The sequence below is a fragment of the Lolium perenne genome, chromosome 6 (genome assembly GCF_019359855.2).
Source record: "Lolium perenne isolate Kyuss_39 chromosome 6, Kyuss_2.0, whole genome shotgun sequence".
NCBI classification, from domain to species: domain Eukaryota; kingdom Viridiplantae; phylum Streptophyta; class Magnoliopsida; order Poales; family Poaceae; genus Lolium; species Lolium perenne.
Window position 1 is genome coordinate 158809013 of NC_067249.2, and position 19789 is coordinate 158828801.

A 19789-nucleotide genomic window follows, 5' to 3' on the forward strand; every position below is an offset into this window, starting at 1 on the left:
TACACCGCCTTCTACCTCCATTTCGGCATGTAGAAGGCCGTTTTTACTTTAAGTTTTAGTTTGCCTAACGCCGAATTCAAATATATGTACGAATTCGGCCTACTTATGTACGAACTCGTCTATAAATGTTAAATACCATTAAATTTCGCTTATGTTTGACTGAGTTTCGCCTATTTTTATCTGAATCCGTCGTATTTTGTCAAAAACTTACATCCATCGTGGGCTCATCGCTGGAAAAAATCCTCGGACCAAAACTTACATCATCCAGCGCTAAATAGCACCGGATTTGGGCGTGGGCAGCCCAACGGCTGGGATGCTCTTAGCGTGATATGCGTTTTCTTTCCTTTACTTATTTGTGAGGTTTGCTCTGCCAAACAGGCAATCACCTACCGGAGCAACGTTAAGTCACGCCGGCCGGGATCAGCGTCACTGGTTTTACCTCGAACTAGCTTGAGCTCCGACGAGGTATTTTTTATTTGGGAATTAGGCACCGTATGACACGTTATAATTTATTCTTGTGGCACTACTGCTCCTACACAAGGCCTAATTAGGCAATAGTCTGCTCTGAGAAGATAACTGCACAAGATGAAGATATGTTGGGTCCTGAGGATAGTACAAATTACAGGAGTATGGTAGGTGCACTACATTATCTAACTCTCACAAGACCAAATATTTTGTTTGCTGTGAACAAAGTTTGTCAGTATCTTTATGCTTCTACTACAGTACATTGGACTGCTGCCAAACGTACCTTGAGATATGTGAGTCATACTCTGAGTTTTGGTCTTACATTCATGAAGTCAAGATCCACACTTGTTAGTGTCTTTTATGATACTGATTGGGCTGGTTGTGTGGATGATCGCCGCTCAACTGGAGGTTTTGCTGTGTTTTATGGACCCAATCTAATTTCATGGAGTGCCAAGAAACAAGCAACATTATCTAGATCTAGTACAGAGGCAAGAGGCAGAATATAAGTCTGTGGCCAATGCAACAGCAGAAGTAATCTGGGTACAGTCTTTACTTACAGAACTTGGAGTAAAAGAGACGCAAACACCGTGTTTATGGTGTGATAATCTAGGAGCAACTTATCTATCAGCAAACCCAGTGTTTCATGCAAGAGCAAAGCATATTGAGATAGATTTTCACTTTGTTCGTGAGAGGGTGTTAAGCAAGAAGCTGGAAATTCTGTTTATACCTTCAAAGGATCAGATTGCAGACGGGTTTACAAAATCACTTCCTGTGAAGAGCTTTACAGAGTTTAGACATAATCTCAACTTGACCTCTCTCTCTCTCGTCCCTATCTCTCTCCACTGTAACTGAGAGAGGCGACCAGAGAGGCGACCAACTCTCCGGCACCGGTTCCGGCTGCTTCTCCGTCCCGAGGGCCTCGTGCTCGTCGGTGGTGGAGGAGTGGCCGGATCCGGCGTCCGGGTTTGTATAGCAGTAGACTAGGTACAGTCTTCGGTGCTAGAGTATGCCCTCCCTGCTTCTCTGCTCCGGCGGCGGCGGTGGCGGGCTTCAATAATATGCCTCCAGATCTGAGGTTGGTGAGGTGGTGTCTGCCTTTGTCAATCGAAGATCTGGCCGGCCTGTGTGTGTGTCCAGGCGGAGTCGTTGAGGTGGCGGCGGCGGCTCGGCTGGGGACTTTTGTTCCCCTCTCTCCGCTCCCTCTTCGCCGGCGTCTTCTCCATCTCCGGCGTGGGGTGCGAGGGGATTTGTATAGGAGTATCGCCGGTACTAGTTGCCGGCAGGATCCAGAGACTGGCTTGGCCGACGCAGGCTGTGTGGCTGTGGGCGGGCGACGCGCTGGTTTTCCATCGACCTTGTCGATCGGCTCCGGTGGCGTGGCGACTCGAATGAGCACGGGGTTCTCCCCGGCCGACGTTCCCCAAAGGAGGCAATCCCGCCGGGCGCGGTGGGTGCGGTTTGAGGTCCACAAAGCAGCGGTGTCTGCGAGGGTGCTCCTCCGAGTTTTGGTGTGTGGATTCCTTCTCCTTCCCTTCCGGTGTCTTCGACGGCGGCGGCGGCGGGAGATGCTCATCGGCGTCTTGCACAGAGATCTTCAGGGCTTCAATGTAATTTTCTTTTTTCGCAAGGTCTTTTGTGCAAAATGTAGGCCCAGATGGTGCTTCTGGGTTGTTCGTGTTGTTGCTGCGTTGTAACGAAATGTTGATTAATGTATGCGTGGTAACTTCCTCAAAAAAAAAATCTCAACTTGATTAAGTTGTGATTAAGGGAGGATGTTAGACAATGTAGTTTGTATTCAATACGTTCTCGAGTAGTTTCTGTAACAAACTCTATAAACCGACCTTGTGTCCTCATATAAATGGAACATCACCCCTATCTCGGAAATCATCCGAGTAGGGCTTCTATCCTACCTGATCTCACGTTTTACAGCAAGCACCTACCGGAGCAACGTTTAGTCACGCCGGCCGGGATCAGCATCACTGGTTTTACCTCGAACTAGCTTGAGCTCCGACGTGGTATTTTTTATTTGGGAATTAGGCACCGTATGACACGTTATTAATTTATTCTTGTGAATTCCCAAAAAAAAATATTCTTGTGACACTACTGCTCTTACACAAGGCCTAATGAGGCAGTCGTCTTGCACTTGGGGACGAGGCGCAGCGGGACCAGCGGCGGCGTTGTCAGCCCCGGCGCCTCGCTCATGTCCAGACACGTCCCGCCGGGGATCTCCCAGTCGAAGTGGCGCACGAGGCTGGCAAGCGCGATCTCCAGCACCGGCAGTGCGAAGCTGATGCCGGGGCAGAGCCGCCGGCCGGAGCCGAACGGGAGGAGCCGGTAGTCGTTCCCCCGCACGTCCACGCCGAGCGCGCTGCCGCCGCCCAGGAACCGCTCCGGCCAGAACTCCTCCGCCGTATCTCCCCACGCCGCGGGGTCCCTCCCGATCGCCCAGGCGTTGATGAAGAGCGCCGTCTTTGCCGGGATCTCGTAGCCCTGGACGACCGCCGCTTCCGTCGACTCGTGCGGGACCAGGAGCGGTGCCGGCGGGTGGAGGCGGAGCACCTCTTTCACCACCGCTTTGAGATACTCCATCTTGTTTAGATCGTCTTCCGCGGCTCGTGTCACCTCGTCCTGCAGCTTGGCCATTGCCCGTGGGTTCCGGACGAGCTCCGCCATGGCCCATTCCAACGTGACCGATGATGTCTCGGTTCCGGCGGCGATCATGTCCTGCATACGAAGAGATGACCGCAGAGCAGAGGAGCAAAAAAAGAACAAGTTAAAAACTCTTGACGAAACAAAAAGGAATACTACTGCGTTGTTTCATGACCGATCACCTTGACTATGCTTTTGATGTGATTGTCGGTGAGCTCAAGCCCGGCGGTGTCTTCTTCCCTCAGCCGAAGCAAGACGTCCAGGAAGTCTTCCTCCTTATATGGACCATCGTTTCCCTGCTTCTTCTCAAGGTGCTCGGCGATTATCTCGGATAGGAACTTGTCCCAGGCTTCGACTTGCCCGTCGAGGCTCTTCTCGAGCCCCGTCGCCCACCTCACCACCTTCGCCGCCGCGTCCGGAAGCACGTCCTCCGCCTGGAACCCTGACATGAACACCGCCGAGTTCGCCATCAGCTGCTTGATCCTGTCGGCCGTGGCCCCCGCGGCACCAGTGGCTGCGCGGGTGACCACCGCGTTGCTGTAGCCGTAGAGGAGCTCCCTCAGCTCGACGGCGTGACCCGCCACCGCCGCGCGGCGGGCTCTTGCGACGAGGGCTGCCGCCTCAGCGGCGCGCACGGGTGCGAACGACTCGGCGCGGCGCGGGGAGAAGAGGTGGACAACAGCCATCTTCTTGCGGCGGCGCCAGGCGTCGCCGTAGGGCGCGAAGGAGACGTTGCTGTTAGAGCCATAGTAGAGCTTGTCTATCGCCGCGTTGTGCAAGCGAGAGGCGAAGGCGAGGTCGTGGTTCTTGTACAGGTCCGCCGCCGCTGCCTCCGTGGATACCACCAGCGTCCGCCTGCGCCCGAGCTGCAAAAACATGAGACCGCCTCCTCCACCGTACCGGAGGTGCAGGGAGAGCAGGGAGCGGTGCGTCACGCGGCCCATTAGGTGGAGATGGCCGAGCAGCGGGAGCGACGGCGGCGAGGGTGGAAGCCTGCTGTTGCCGCTTCCTAGAACTTTCTTGGTGACATAGCAGAAGGCGAGGAGCGCCGCGACGAGGACGACGTACGGAGACATCGTCCCTCCACTAGGAAACTGTGCTGTCTGATCAAGTTTCAACTCGATGACTGTTGGGTTGATGAACTGAAATTATCCTGGCCTGAACATAAAGGCGTCGACCGTGTGGCGCCCGACGGAGTGAGGAGGAGCCACGGCCTTGTTATGTCTTGGATCACTAACTCCAAATTTTGTCACTAGTGGATAAGTCGCCGGTGAACGAGAGCGGCGATTGTTCCGTGCACGGAACCTCCGTGTATGTTTGTGTGCCACTGGATTTATCATGTTGCATCTTTCTGGTTCGTGATGCCAAATTTTATTCAGATTCGGCGAGTTCTGGGAATCTTAAATGAAGTGGCACACCATGAAACTAAATTTTATTCAGTGATTTCATACAAAGGCATGATGAAGACATTTCTGGCTGGTGAACCTGACAAAATATTTGCGGAGTGTCGGAGTGTCAAAGCTCGTGCTAGGTTGCTACTTTGTACCTGCTTAGTCTCATTCTGAACTTTGTTTAGACTGAAGACATGCAGAGAATCAGACCCTAAGTTAATTAGCAAATGGAAAAAAGTCTATTCCAAACCCTGAATTCGTAGAGGTTCGGCGAAATAAACCCTGAATTTTAAATCTCTTTCGTTTGTATCTTGAACTTGGAAATCTCGATCTAAATTAAACCTTGAAACTGTTTGGACAATCCCAGCTGGAATTACACAGTATCTCACTAACAGTGGTTACCCCCCACATGACAGATCCATCCCCTACCCCCTATCCCTCTCCGTACACGACGTTTCCGTCCTCGTTACCGCCATCGAAGCAGATCTCCCCGGTCCAGGTAGCCGTTCCTCGGAGCTCCAACTCGCCAACCTGCTCATGCTAGTCCAAGGATTCGAGCCGGCAAAGACGGAATCGACCAAATCGTCTGGGTCTTCTTCACCTCTCGCTGACCGCCGCCACTGCGGATTCCGTCAGCCCTCGAACTCCGCAATGCAATTGACCATCCGTGCATGACCCCCATAAGCGGATGTGCTTGTCGCGCAACTCCTTGCTCCCCTTAGCCCTCTCTGTCGTCTTGTTGCACGGCTTCACGCTCTCACTGCCAGGGATGATGCGTAGACAAATGATGCGCGTGCAAGGCTGCACGAGCTCAGCCATGGGGTGCCCGCAGGAGCGTCAGTCCTCGCATAGCTTGGACGCTTGGGCACGGCGGTTGCACGGTCTGGTCAAAGAGATTGCAGGCACGGTTGACTCGGGGAGAGATGGGTGGTGGAAGATGGCTATGACATGTGGGTCAGCTTTGTCACGGAGAGCACCTAAATATTTAGTATGAAATTTTATTTTATTTACATGCAAAAAAATTCAAGGTCTGATGCGACGGGCGGCCCGACGTTGCCGGGTTTCCCTTCGATCGGCGCAACAACTATAGCGGACTAGCGGACACGACTTCAGATTTGGTGAGGTCCCAGTGAAACCATGCAACGACCTATGTTGATGCCAACGATGGTAGCGCTCGATCATGGTTGGTGCTTCCCTCTTGGAGGCATTGCTATGGTCCCTTCACCTCCTGTGTTAGTTTTTGGTTTGTTCTTCTGGTGGTCGACGTTGTCTATTTTTGGTCTTTGGGTGGGCAGTGCCAGTGCATGGCCGTGGGTTTGGCATGGATGTCGGAGCGGTGACTCCGTTTTATCTCCTCTATCATGATGTGTTGAGGTGTTAGAGTGTCGGCTTTGTTCAGTCGGGCGACTTGGTCGACGAATCGTGTGAGGTCATGGCCCGATGTGGATGCCAGAGTGGCGGCCCTGGATTTTTTTCTTCTGGCTAGTTATGTATCTTCAAAATCAACTTTTAGCACATGTTGAAGGATGTTAGATGACTGTATAAGTTATATTAAGGGCTCCATACAGACTTGAATAGGATAGTATGGTTCGCATCTCCTTCTGAAATTGTCAACTATCTAGTTTCATTGCCATCTCCTTCTCACTTGAATGTAAAATGATTCGTTAACTATCTCAAATTTAGGAGGTGGACGTCGACGGATGAGGAGAAAAATGTGGAGACCATCAAGTTGCTTAAAAGCGTAGTGAATAGCTAATTGTAAATACATATTTTGTACATGGTTTGATATTTGAATTGTGATATGAGGGAACAAAATCTACTGATGAGGTCTAAGACCTAGTTTGTGGCCCGGTCTCGCGATTGACCCAAATTCAAAAGGGGAAAAGAGGGAGAAGAGGAAGAACATCAAGAACACGAAGAACAACACACGCACGCCAACCCGATACAATCGAATTCTTACTCTCGTGGCTCGATGGACCACGCCAATAGAATCAACCGAAAGAGACACGAGGTAGAATTCCGGATGAGAGATCGGGGTTGGAGACGAAGACCGGTAAGAGAGAGAGAGAGTGTAGTCCACTAGAATCTCACTCACAAGTATCCAAATCCTCAACAAGAGTAGCCTTGATTACAAAGGGGATCTAACCCTAGGGAGACAAAACTCAAAAGTATTTTTAAGCTCAGATTATGTCTAAAGAGCCAAGAGGGCGTCCTGGGTACTTATATAGGTCTACAAGGCGACACGGGTCGAAAAGGTACAAAGTGGTCCGACTCAGGCCGGTCTGTCGAGTCAGGTCGACGATTCCGGTCAGGGAGCCGGTCAGGCCGGGCCTGGGACCGGGGCGTCCGGTCCAAACCGGGCCTGGGACCGGATGGTGACCGACGAGGGGTCCCGGTGCCTCAGTACTCCGTCCGGTTGCAGCCAGCCTGAAGTCCGGTTTGGACCGCGTGGCCCGGTCAGGGGTCCGGTCGGACCGGGTCCTGCGCCGGCCTGCTCGAAGAGGAGTTCCGGAGCCTCAGTACTCCGTCCGGTTGCAGCCGGCCTGGGATCAGGTCTGGACCGGGTGGCCCGGTCAGGGATCCGGTTTGGCCGGGTCCTGGGCCGGCTGGCTCCCTTCTTCCCTTCGCGTGCTTCGGATGACGTCGGGTCTAGCTCCATGTTCATCTTCACGTCCATCTACTCCTTTCCTCCCCTTGACCATGATGTGCCCTCCTCTCCGGGGTCTTGATGTGCCTCGTACCTAATAACACAAAGCGTGTCGGCATGAGGTAGCAATCCATCCAATGGGGTACCGAGATCTAGAGTAGTGAGGAGCGAGGTCACCTTATCATGTAGCGCTTTAACTCGAGCCTGCGTTATTGGTCCACTTGGGGGACTTGTTGGTCTTGGTGTAGTGTCGTCGGTAAGCGGGGCTACATCATCTACTTAACTATTTCTTTCTTGTATACTCTCATGTCATGTTGATGCTACTATTTTGCTATTGGAGAATGGAGTTTGAATGGATATGGAGGTTTCTATATTTTGAACTTGTCCTATATTGAGTTGGAACTTGTTCTTTTGAACTTGTGCTATTTGATTGAAAACATGAGATTTATATTGTAATCGTTTCAATGTCGACTTGTTGCGATTTGCGAACTTGTTATGATTGCCGGTTATGAACTATGAAACTACGATATATCCTTGTCATTGTACCGGTCTTTTTTTTTTTTTGCTATTTCAATGCTTATTGAGGCAAAATGGGTTCATCTATACTTCATTTTTTTATGTTCTCCTTTCTTATAATTAATTGATGTTGAATTTCAATGCTTATTTTGGACTGAGTTTGCGGCTGGCTCCAGCTGTTCTGCTCGTCTGCATTATGGAGCTGGCTCGGCTCGAGCTGGATCGAGTTGGCTCGCGTCCACCGTGATTAGTATCCAGTTAGAGATCACATCACAATACACATAGGCAATTGTAATTCTGACTAAGGTGTTCACCTCAAGACTCAAGTTAGATCCGTAGCAGTACGTTTACAACACCGAAAACAGCACCACGCCTTAGTACGTCTAGCAAACAATCCGTGTCAATGCCAAACTCATTGACCGCTGCAAAAAAAATCTCGACCCATGGACAACGAGTTATATAAACTCCCGTGAGACGCGACGTCTAATTAACCCCCTTCCCATCATCATACTCACGTGACGATCGTGGTAGGGCGAAACACGCCGCCATGGGAGCTCGAGCTCGAGACGACGACATCGACGACGGCTGCGACCTGGGGAAGATCCTCTGCCACATCTTGCCGGGCATCGCCGGGGCCCTGACGGCGCTCGTAATCATGGTGCCCATCCTCTACCTGGGCTTCCTGCACTCCGAGGACGAGGGCAAGATCCCGGAGTACCGCGTCGCCGTCGCGGGCTTCTCGGGCCTCGACCTCTCCCTGCCCACGCTCGACCCCACCTTCGGCCTCACCATCCGCATCACGGAGCCCCGGAGGTACGACGCCGCGTGCTTCGAGCGCGGCACGGCGGCGTCCGTGTCCTACGCCGGCGTCGCGCTGGCGCGCGGCCCCGTGCCGGAGTTCTGCGCCAAGAGCGAGAACGTCACGGAGCAGGGGTCCGTGATGGCGTGGGGAAACGCGGTGGCCGTGCCGCAGTTCGCGCGGGACCGGCTCGCGGAGGAGCTCCGGCGCGGGGACGCCGCGGTAGACGTGGCGCTGGTGGCGCCGTCGAAGTATTGCGAGTACTGCAAGCAGAGAGTGGTCTTGTGCACGGCCGTCCTGAGCCGCAGCGGCGAGCCCTCGCCGCCGTGCAGGGTAATCTACCAGCTTCCGGACTTGCCCGACCAGCACCCGGCCGGGCGGCCCCAACCGTGGAGGAAGCTTCTGAAGCCGGATGTCAGCGACGCGGAAGGCAGCACCGGTGGCGTGGTTGCTAGCTAGGGTTTTGTGCTACGCATCTAAGTTTAACCGGTTAAGAGACCTCGGAATTAGTTTTCTAGTGGAGATGGAATTAGTCCGGTTATACAATAGGCCTACTACTGGATCTTGTTCTTTTTGTTATACGGAGTAGTTAATTTGTTAGGCTTTCTACAATTCTACTGTAAGTTTCTACGTGATCTAGGCATGCAGATAAGCAGGTTGTACTGATACCTTATTACAGGCGATCTATGTATCAACAAGTACAAAATTAATTGTCGACGAGAACCAACCTGAGGTTGGGTGGTTAGGAGGATGGTTGTATCCTCAGCCCACCAGAGTTCAAACCCAGGTTTGGCATCTGTGTGTCTCATAAAAGGCGGAACATTCATTCAGTGGGAGGCGATGTTCCCGTCGACAGCGAGGCGCCTGTGGTGACTTCGTCAATTTCAAGATCCAATCCGCCGGCTCAGTCTTCCGGAGGTGCTCATAGGGGTATAGGGTGTGTGTGTGCGTTCATAGTGGTGAGTGTATGCGCGTGTATGTGAGCGTCTGCGTTTGTACTGTGTTTAAATCGATGAATGATGCCTTCTTGGCCCAAGAGCAACGGACTTTTCACAGCTTAATTTGGGTACTCCCTCCGGGCTCCGGCCGGCCGGGGGTGTTTGTGCAAAACAGCAGGGGTAAGTGTTCTTGCCGCATGACACCGCACAGTTCCAAATTTTCGCTATTCTTCTCTTATAAAGAATCGGCTATATGTTAAAGTCCTGAACTCTTTAACTCAGGAGAAAATACGATCTACTCTGCGCTTGGCTGAATTTGGAGCTTGGGGCCGAAACCTCGAATCCTCCATGCTTTGCCATTGGTCTATTTCCAGGAGCCTACCTCTCTATTTCAATAAATAAGATTTATATCTTTTTCATTTAAACTACATAAAGTTTGACTAAGTTTTTAGAAAAAAGTATTGATATGTACAATCCAAAATCAACACCCTTAGATGCATCATGAAACATATTTTCATATGCTATCTTTGTAATATCATGGTACTTGATCGAACTTTACTCGACTTCTAAAAAAACTTTACTCATTGGAATGGAGGGAGTATCAGTTATCAAAGATTCATAAACCATAGAACGAGTGCTTGTCCAAGAGTCTGACCAATCTTGCTCAAATCATCAGGGCAGAAAAGAAAAGCATCAGACCAAAATCAAACAGCGGAGCACCTGATAACTTGCAATGCGCCTTCACGCCATGAAGCGGAACATGAGCGACCGACAAACAACTGAACAGAAACAGCAATCTGGATCCATGGAATTGCATGGCATTGCACCCCCAAAATCAAAATTTTCCAAGGTTCCATGATACATGCCACTCAGACCAGACCCGCTTATCTACATTACCAAATACCAATTGAAAAAGAGTTCATCAGTAAAGAAACTTGGTGACGAACTGAGCTACCTACCTACCTAGACCCATCTTCCCCCTTGAAGCCAATATACCATTTCTCCAGCACCCCTCCTACTTCACTTCCCAACCCTTATTCCTTCACACCACAGGAGTATACCCCCCACAATGTATGTACCACCGAAGCCCACCCCCTCCTCACTTTCTCCAGTATACCACCCAGAACACATATATACCTCCAAGCCCGCCCCACCATCCCCGGTATACCGCCACCATGACTCAAACAAAGGAAAACAAAAGATGGATACTAAACCACCACATTTTGACCTACTAAGAAATGAGAGCAATGTTATTTCTTCACCGTCATCCATGTGCTTCCTTCACAAGATAACAGTGCCTTCTACCTTGGCTGAGGCTTCTGCATGAATGACCTCGTTGGTACAATGATCTGAGGCCTTGGGACCTGAGGTGAGGGCAACTGGTTCTGCGAGCGCTGCAGCATTTGAACCATGGATGGCGTTTGATAGGAGTAAACAAGTGTACTGCTGTCTGTGGAGTCACCGCGCGCGGTGGCTCTCTGCCAAGAATGCGAGCTTAGTCCTGAGAGCAGGTATGCCCTCCCAGAAGACTCGTAGCGTTGCCGGCTAGCCATCCTCTCCTGCATCTCCCTCAGCTCTGCATCAAGGGCCATGCATAAACGGTCCCCATTCTGGCTTGAAAAGGACGCTGACAGTATCCTTCGGCAATCCTCAAGAATAGCCACTGCGTCAGAAAGAACACCTCTCTCGGCAGCAGCTCTTGCAGCCTCAATAGAATCGGCAGCACGGACTCGGTTCCTCTCACGATCAACCTCCATGCAAACAGGTTCCGATGTGGGTGATTTTGGCCTCAGGATCTTCACCTCATAGCCTTGGATCTTGACACCTTCATTTGTCACTGGATCTCTGTACGAAAAGACAACCTTCAAAAGTTTGGTCTGTTGTTCACGGGATTGTGGGAAGCTCACAGAGAGCAAGAAATCCCTCTCCTCGTCAGCATAGAGATGTCCAACATCAATTGAACCATTTTGCCCATCTCCAGCCACCTTACTCAAGTAACTACCAGATTTGATGGAGTGAAGCTTAACACCAGTATGCACACACTCCACTGTTAAGCGCATATCCTGAACAACAACGCTGAGAAGCCCACCAATGCACTGAGCAAATGCATCCTGAATCACACCTTCATCCTCAATAAAGGAAAATGTACCACCAGAGGCCTCAGCGATTGTGTGCAAAGCATCTGAATCATGGTCTGCTCCAAAACCGAATCCATGGACAGGTGCTATGCCAACAGTGTGATTTAGAATGGAAGATGGAACAAGTGACCTATAATCAGGCCGTGTTCCCCTAACATTCGAGGAAATATTATAGGTGTCTTGACCATCTGACAACAGAATAATACTGCACACTGGATTCTTATAACTGCGGTCCTCAATAATCTTAGCAGCTTTCTTCAGGGCATCAGCAATATTCGTGCCACCACCAGCACCAAGTGAGTTAACAGCCTGCAAGGCCTGCTGTCGGCCAGAATGGGACATCCGCCGGAGATGGAACAGCCTTCTGGCAGTAGAAGAGAAAGCGATGACTGAAAGTCGATCAGATGGACCAAGGTGTTGAATAACAAAGCCCATTGCTCGCTTTAATAATGCCAATTTGGTTCCTGCCATACTGCCGCTAACGTCAAGCACGGTAACAAGATCAACAGGAGCACGAGATGAAGGATACACAACTGAGGATGCATTAACCAGTCTGCTTGTGACCTGCTCTTGGTTAGCGCATGGGGCCTTCAGATGGATCAGAACAGCAAAATCATCTTGAGATGATGACTGTGGAACCGCCGAGAACTCTGTATATGTCTTCATTTCCACTCTTCTACTAGATCTAACATCACAACTGTCAGCAGCCTCCATCAGCTGCAATGGTTCGTCATCGTTGAACTCTAATGGCTCAGAAGTACGCAAGGCAGGTGCTTCTCTCTGGCGGTTTGGAACCTGTCGGAGAAGAGCCATGTAGCCATCTTGTTGGGGTAATTGAGCTCGGTTCAAATTCAACCCACTTCTTCCACGAGGACCAATAGAAGATACTGAGCGATTAAATGGTATCTCCTTCCACTTTGCTCGGCAAACTGGGCATACATAATTTCCATGTTTTACACTGGAGGAGATGCAGTGAAAATGGAACATGTGAGAACATTCAGCAGTGAAGAGAGCTTGGCCGTGACCTGGCTTCATGGAATCGAAACATATTGCGCATGTTTTCTGTTGAAAAAGAAACAGAAGATGTATTAGTTTAACCATACGCTGTAAGAATGTATCCCGTAGCAACAGCCAAATAAAATAATCTAAGAAACATTTATCACATGAAAGTTTTGTAGCATAAGCACAAACAAAGCACCCAGTTGAGAAAAGACTGATGTCAATATTGCAAAATGAGCATATCCATTTTTATATCTCATCCATGTTTGGCAATATTGCAAAGTTGAAATGGCATTTGACAAGCCAATTTGGCATCCCAGTGCAACTTATGAAGTATCGTTCAAAAGCCTTTGTCAGATTTATCAATTCCAGTGCACGTGAATATGCTAATAATTTTTTACAAGCAATATGCTGATGATTAAACATTTCAAATATTATGAGATGTTTATCCTAAAACTTCAAGATAAGGCAGCCTACAAGGTTCTCCTGGTTGAGCACATGATCTAATTCATTCAACTTAATATTAAAATGGCTTCCTGTATGCATATTCGGATGGTGGTACTGTTAACAAGAACCTACCTTCATTAACTAGCCTACTGTTCTGCTGAATGAATGATCTCGACAAGAACCACCAAATGTTTTGAAATAAAAATATTTCAAAAAGTTGACCATATGACAAACTAATGCTCATCTCGTGCATGTAGATCTGCAGCTATGTCCCACCTTCAGCCTTGCAGTTGACGCATTTATTCAACGCAACAATGCATGTTGGTATATACCCCCAACCACCTCTCTATGGTTAGGTGGTCTCAACAGCGTCTAGTTCAAAAAGTGTGTTTGACACATGGGCACCAGTGCTCCCTTCAATTTCAGATTTTTGAAAATTTTAAAATCTCACACTTCTGTGTCTCTAAAAATTATGGTGTTAAATATATTAGATAGATATGTACATTATGGGTGTATGCAAAAAAGTCCCGTTAAAAAATACGTTGTATTTTGGGAAATATAAAAAAGACAAATTTGTGACAACAAATGGTAGTACAATAGTATTAAAATAGTATGTCTTTTTGTCAGAAATTTGTTTATTTTGTATTTCTCAAAATTTAAAGTATTTTTTATCGGGACTTTTTTGTGTAGACTACTCATGTACATATCTATCTACATATTTAATGCCATAATTTTTGGATAAATAGAAGTGTGAGATTTTTAAAAAAATTAAAATCTGAAAGTGAAGGGAGCACTGGTGCCCATGTGCACCAAATCTCTTCACTATATTTCACCAAAGCGTACCAGCATTGAACCGTATATATGTTCACTCTTCCTATTGATGAGGAATGGACAAAGAACTTCCAAAGGATAGTACTAATCAATTGTGTTTTTACTAAATTAATATAGAGAATGGAATACCACCTCGCATGAAAATATAAATACACAGTAATACGGGATATTGCCAATACGTGACAAAGGCTAACAAGTTGAGGTTTATTTTAGGAGTTTGACTAAACCATTATCAAATTCAACTATCATTCAGTGTTCAATGGATGTACTTCCTCCGTTCCAGACCTCTTGTCACAACCGGCAACTTGGACTAAGTTGAATCAGTGTGTTAGCTGGCGAGGGAGTAACAATTTATCAGCACTTAGGTAAAGATGTAAACTGTTACTGGTTTTGAACAAAGCATGAATGGGAAAATGAAGACATGTGTGTACCAATACCTACCACGAATGTCAGAGTCAACACAGAATTGATCATAACCATCCATATATTGGTAAGTTAGCTAGTTGTTTTTATCAAAGAATGTCCGCACCACAAAAAGCCAATGGAATCAGCATCCTTTCCGTGATGGTTTCGCAGATGGTACAGTTTGCCAACTCTTAAACAAGATGTTAAAAAGACATTTGCTCATGCATCATTTCCTGACACTATGTCACAATTAGAGGAATTACCTTTTAAAAAGTGTGTCACAACTCACAATGAACAATGAACCTAGTGTTTATTTTTCTCAAATGTTTAGTCTTTACTTCTGAGGCTTGACCAGGCAAGCAAAATGAGAACATTCAAGCTCACATTAGGCAGATAAATGTCAACCCTATTGAGGAGATCCTCGTGAAGTTGATGGTCAATTCGGCGTATTTCCGTACGCAATATCGCAGTCAGACGCACTACTATTGAATGAAAAAAAAGGTGTGAACCCATCGATAAAGGCATCAACGAATCGTCAATCGCCACAGAAAAAATAGCGATTATGCAGGAAAATTTAGATCTTGGACCATTCAAAGAAATCACGAGCTTGCCATGACAACTAGTAATACAAGATAAGAAATATAGAAGTGCCAATAAAGTCTATTGAAAGGCTGGCCATTCAGCATTCCTGGTGATGGATAACAGCTCTCAAGTTGGAAGATTCGACTTTAGCAAATTAAGAAACGTGATAGTAATAAGATGATACACGTGACCATGTGGATATCGTTGACCAGGGAGGCCAACTTTCTCTTTCGGGGAGGAACAAGTACAGGCAGTAGATATGAAGCTTACGTTAAGCTGTGTGCACCCACAGAAAGAGCCTTGGAGGATACCAGGGCACAACTAGCAATGGTCGGAGAAACATGGATATGTGAATAGAGTAGTAAACAAATTGGGAGGTTTTGCATTATGGTAGAAATATATTTGTGCTACAGAACGTCACCGAAATGTTAAGAAAAATACAGTTGGCACAGAAGATGGCCAACAGAACCGCATCCTTTTGTCAATGACATGTGCAATTTCTTCTGGGATATTCTCCTCGAATAATGTCGAAAAGGGATAGTTCGGCAAAAACATCAAAACTTTTCTGTGGGAATCTGCGGATCCGTGATTCCTCGGAGACACAGCAAGAAACGGCACTAGATTATTCGAACTCCAGAAAAAGAATAACAAATGGCAAATCCAAGTTAGTACAGGTGGAACTCAAGACAAAACATGGTAGTAGTAGGATAAAAAAAACCAGATGCATACAAACGAAACTGTGTTAGACGCAAAGCAAGATAATCCAAACCGAAACGCCCATCACTCCCAACCAAAAATCGCCGACAGGAAGAACCGAATCTGGACCTAATCTTTCACCGGTGAAGCCACATTCGCTCCAATCAGCACCGGACCCCGACCAACGGTAGGGGAAACCCCCCATGTCACCGCGGCATTTCACATCTACTAGTCCTAGCTCCGCCGCGCGCAAAGCGATGACAAATCTTAACTCGGAATGGCTGGAGGAACTTGGCCGGGGAGAGGGGGAGAAAAGGCCTCACCTTGGAGGACTTGGCCCCTGACTTGGACCTGCGGAGCAGCGCGCCGGCCTCCGCCTGCGCCGGCGTGTTGGGCGCGGAGGCGTGCGCCGCCGCCAGCGCCAGCGCCGCCGAGTCCTGGGAGAACGCATCGGACGGACGCCGCTCGCTGGCGCAGTCCTCCCGGTCGCCCGACACGACGGGGAGGTGCGCGCACAGGCCGATGCCCAGCGCTTTCTTGGCCTTCCTCCACATCCCCTCCATGGTAGCGCGCCGGCACTCGGCAGATTCGCCTCCGAGGTGCTCCAACACGATACGCGCGCGGTGTCTCCCTCTGACCTGACCTGACCTAGTAGGACGAGAGGGGGAGTGCGGGGAATGGGAGGTGGTTTTGAAGGGTGGAGGGAGCCGCCATTGGAGAGCGGGCGGTGGTGTGTGTGCGCTTTTGGTTTGACCTCTGCGCCGAGAGAGACAGGGCGACAGATAGACAGCACAGCCAGCCAGCCAAGCGCACAGAAGGAAACTGATAATGGCGGACGGCGGCGTTTTGACTATGGTGCGAGAAACGAAAAATGCGAGTGCCCGGGCTGGTTTGGTCACCGGCTGGTGGGCGCCAACTCTGGCCATGAATTCAGTCCAAAACGTAAAAACGGCAATTTGGTTCATGTCCATTCTCTCAGCGGACAACAATACGACTATCCCACCCAAAACTCAGAGGTGAAATGTCCAATTTCAACGCCCGTGCACGTGTTGTATGCACACGAGTCAAACAAGCTACTGTCATCTATGGGTGTTTATTATCTAGGCCATTTCAAGGTTATACTACTGTATTCCTTACTTATACCATTCTCCATCGAGATTACACGACTAAATCGTAAGCTGTACTTTGTTTATCTAATCAGTACATAGATTGTTATAAAATAAACAAAAATATAGTGGTTTCTTGTGTACAACAGTGAGTTGACCAAGCGTTAATATGGAATCTTGAAATTGATTTGTACGCAATCACATGGTTAATACTACATTATTGGTCATAATGTGCATTCGTAACCTTAAAATCATGGATCAACCATATCGGACATGGGGCTACTCAAACGAAAGGACAGATCCTTCAAAATAAAGAAATTGGATCCTAAAATTTACACAAAAGATAAGAGACCCTTATTGCCAATATCAAGAGACAACGATTCTAGTGCTGTAAAGCATTTTGATTTACTGCCATACTACAAAAGGGGTGCTGCCTCCATAAAGTTGTGAAATGTATTGAAAATATTTGAGTGAATCGAAAATATAATCACACAAACTTTAAATACAATTATTTTACATACACACGTAGGGAAGATAAAAGGATAAATGCAACAACAAATAGTGTGTCGATTTAGAAAATTGGTGAATTGTAGACAAATATTTTGTAAACCCACATGTGTTTCTTCTGAAAATATAAATATCTTAAAAATACTACTACGGTGTATTGATAGCATGGTAAGCAAAAATAACAATCTAGAGCTAAGTGGCTAACCACACATGTGACTAAAACCTAGACATTTAATTCGCTTTTTTGGAGCCAGAAAAGTAACACAAGGGGGGCCAATTGCATGTAAAATTTATTGGAGGGGACCATATATATAAATTTAGGCAATTTGCAGGTCAAATATATAGATTAACCAAGGTTTTTTAACAAAAAAAATTACCATAAGGGGGGCCATGGCTCCAGCCAGCCCCCTGCTGGCTCCGTCCGTGGGTTCTAGTGTACTCAAAGTTTTATGTTAGCAAAAAAAGTAATAGGTTCTAGTGTATTCAAAGTTTTATGTTAGCAACAAAAGTAAAGGTTGTGTAAATGCTAAAACTAATCGGTTGAAAACTTATGCATGTAAGTTTTCCTAAAATAATAGTATGAGAATTTGCAAAGATTCATGGTAATGAGAAAATGAGAATATGGTAGTTTTAATTTTAAAACTTGCACTTTTTGGTAAGTCTTGAACTACGGTTCTGCTGTGCTCAGATTCTTCCAAAAAAAACGGCTTGTCCAAATCGCAAAGTCGTATCGTGGCTTTGAGGGGTGTTTCGTTGCCTGCAACCATTTTTGGGCTTCTGCGAACATCAGTGGCCTGGTAGAGTCTTCATCATGAGGTAACACGAGTCTTGTGTCATGTTCTACACTAAGTTTGGTTGCTCGTTGTAAGTTTTGTTTTAGTTTATCCATGTTGTTTGTTTGCCTATATACGTAGTTTCACCTAGTGCAAATGCAAAACACATGTGTTTCGTTATACTACTAGAGAAAACAGCTATAGTTAGGTGGATTACCCGTAGCGCATTGAAATGGTGGTGTGGTGCACCATAAACTGGTGTGTCGCGGCTTGTAAATTACCCATGGCACGCCATGAAAAAAGGTGCGCCATGGGTATTCATGGGATGGCCTGGCAGGGGTGGCCGCACTTAGCCGTGGTGCACCATATATAGGGCGCGCCACCCATGCCAATTTGGCTCAGGAGCATCGCTTTGGCCTCTCCTTTCACGTACCTCCTTATATACCCTAAAAACTACCTAGCTAGAAGGAGAGAGATATTCGTGAAACAGAGCATCGCCACATCCACGATATTCGTTTCGGGGGTCAAATTGATCCTGCTCTCCATGCCGGAGAGGGAGATTTCGAGGTCTTCTTTGCCATCACCGCCATCAATATCATCACCAACAACCATGTTCTCACTCTCCATCAGCATGTATGAGTAGTTCTCTGTAGGCGTGTGAGGTGTGGATGGGGATTGTATGAGATTGATCATGTAATCATCCATATGTATCGAGATTTGAGGTATTTGTCTTGAGGATATTCTTGTATGAGTGTTGGTACACCTTTGCTATGTTTAGCGCTTGTTGCTAGGGCCTGAGTGACAAGATTTCAGTATTGAATTTCTTTGCCCCATTATATATATATATGAGTTTGGTATCTATTTGCAAAGTGTATTTCCTATTAGTGTGTTGAACCTGCAAATCCTAAAGTGACAGTTAGTGAAAACAATGGGAATATGCTATATTGTGTGTTCATGAAGTGTTAATGCTTTGATCCGGGCTATTTGAAAGGATAGATCTTAATTTCCTGTAGTTTTAAGTTGGCTCTGGTGAAATGGACAGGCGGGACAAAAGATGTTATGCAAATTCTCTTGGTTAGTATGCATAACTATATTAGGAACACACACCTACACACAACTAAATTAGATATGAATGCTATGTTATTAGGATTACATTATATGATAAATATCATTCATACAATGCCTCGTTACCACCTCATGCCTACGCATTTAGCCACTGAAAGTTACACATCACTACTTCCCGTGAAAACTAAAAATTTGCTGCTATTGTGTACCACTTGTTTTACTGCTTTGAATCAACAACTGTAAATCACCACTTGTTTTGTGATTTTATTGATATACATGTGTGGTTGAGAATGGTGTCTCAATTGGTAAAGATTACACATAAAAAAAAATCTGAAGCTACCACACAACATCTACACCCGACAATGAGTGGAAAACATGTCTATGGGGCCTTGTGCCCTCAAAACGCGAAAACCCCTCGAGCTGGGAACATCGCATACCCCGAGATACCCTCTAACCAAATGGAAGCGCTCATCCGGTCTAGCAGACTCTTAGTGAGTACCTCACGCACACGCTATATAGAATCCGTCACCTCCATCGAACCGATGAGCAATGTTCATGATAAATATCCGCACAATATTCGCATGACGCCAGGCAAAGTCACCTCCCTACGCATGTACATCGTCACGCGCCCGTCGCCGAGACCCCGCTGCACCACGCCGCCGAGACCTGTTGTAGATGAAAATCATGAAACACCGCTCCACAAGCAGATCTCTCTAGGCATCACGAGTTCTAAGATGATGCCCGGGTTTTATCAATATATAAGGTTTGGTCAAAGTCAAACTTTGACAATTTTGACTAAATATATGTAAAGATATATTATTATTTAGAAAATCAA

General features: G+C 47.3%; 2 protein-coding genes across 3 annotated transcripts; both read right to left on the minus strand.

Moving 5' to 3' along the window:
• Window positions 1–446: 446 nt before the first annotated feature.
• On the minus strand, window positions 447–4307 carry LOC127307083 (cytochrome P450 71A1). 2 transcript variants are annotated; one of them, XM_051337780.2, is made up of 3 exons: window positions 3297–4307; window positions 2594–3189; window positions 447–551 (listed from the first exon to the last, which is right to left on the minus strand). In XM_051337780.2, the coding sequence occupies exons 1-3, from the start codon at window positions 4188–4190 to the stop codon at window positions 548–550; spliced, it is 1494 nt and encodes a 497-aa protein (XP_051193740.1). In that variant the 5' UTR covers window positions 4191–4307; the 3' UTR covers window positions 447–547. The 2 variants fall into 2 exon arrangements, with proteins under 2 accessions (XP_051193740.1, XP_051193739.1); XM_051337779.2 differs by lacking the exon at window positions 447–551 and having other exon boundaries at window positions 2516–3189.
• A 5884-nt stretch (window positions 4308–10191) lies between these two features.
• On the minus strand, window positions 10192–16338 carry LOC127307082 (E3 ubiquitin-protein ligase WAV3). The gene is made up of 2 exons (XM_051337778.2): window positions 15827–16338; window positions 10192–12605 (listed from the first exon to the last, which is right to left on the minus strand). Exons 1-2 carry the CDS (start codon window positions 16064–16066, stop codon window positions 10707–10709), a joined length of 2139 nt encoding a protein of 712 aa, XP_051193738.1. The 5' UTR covers window positions 16067–16338; the 3' UTR covers window positions 10192–10706.
• Window positions 16339–19789: the final 3451 nt, after the last annotated feature.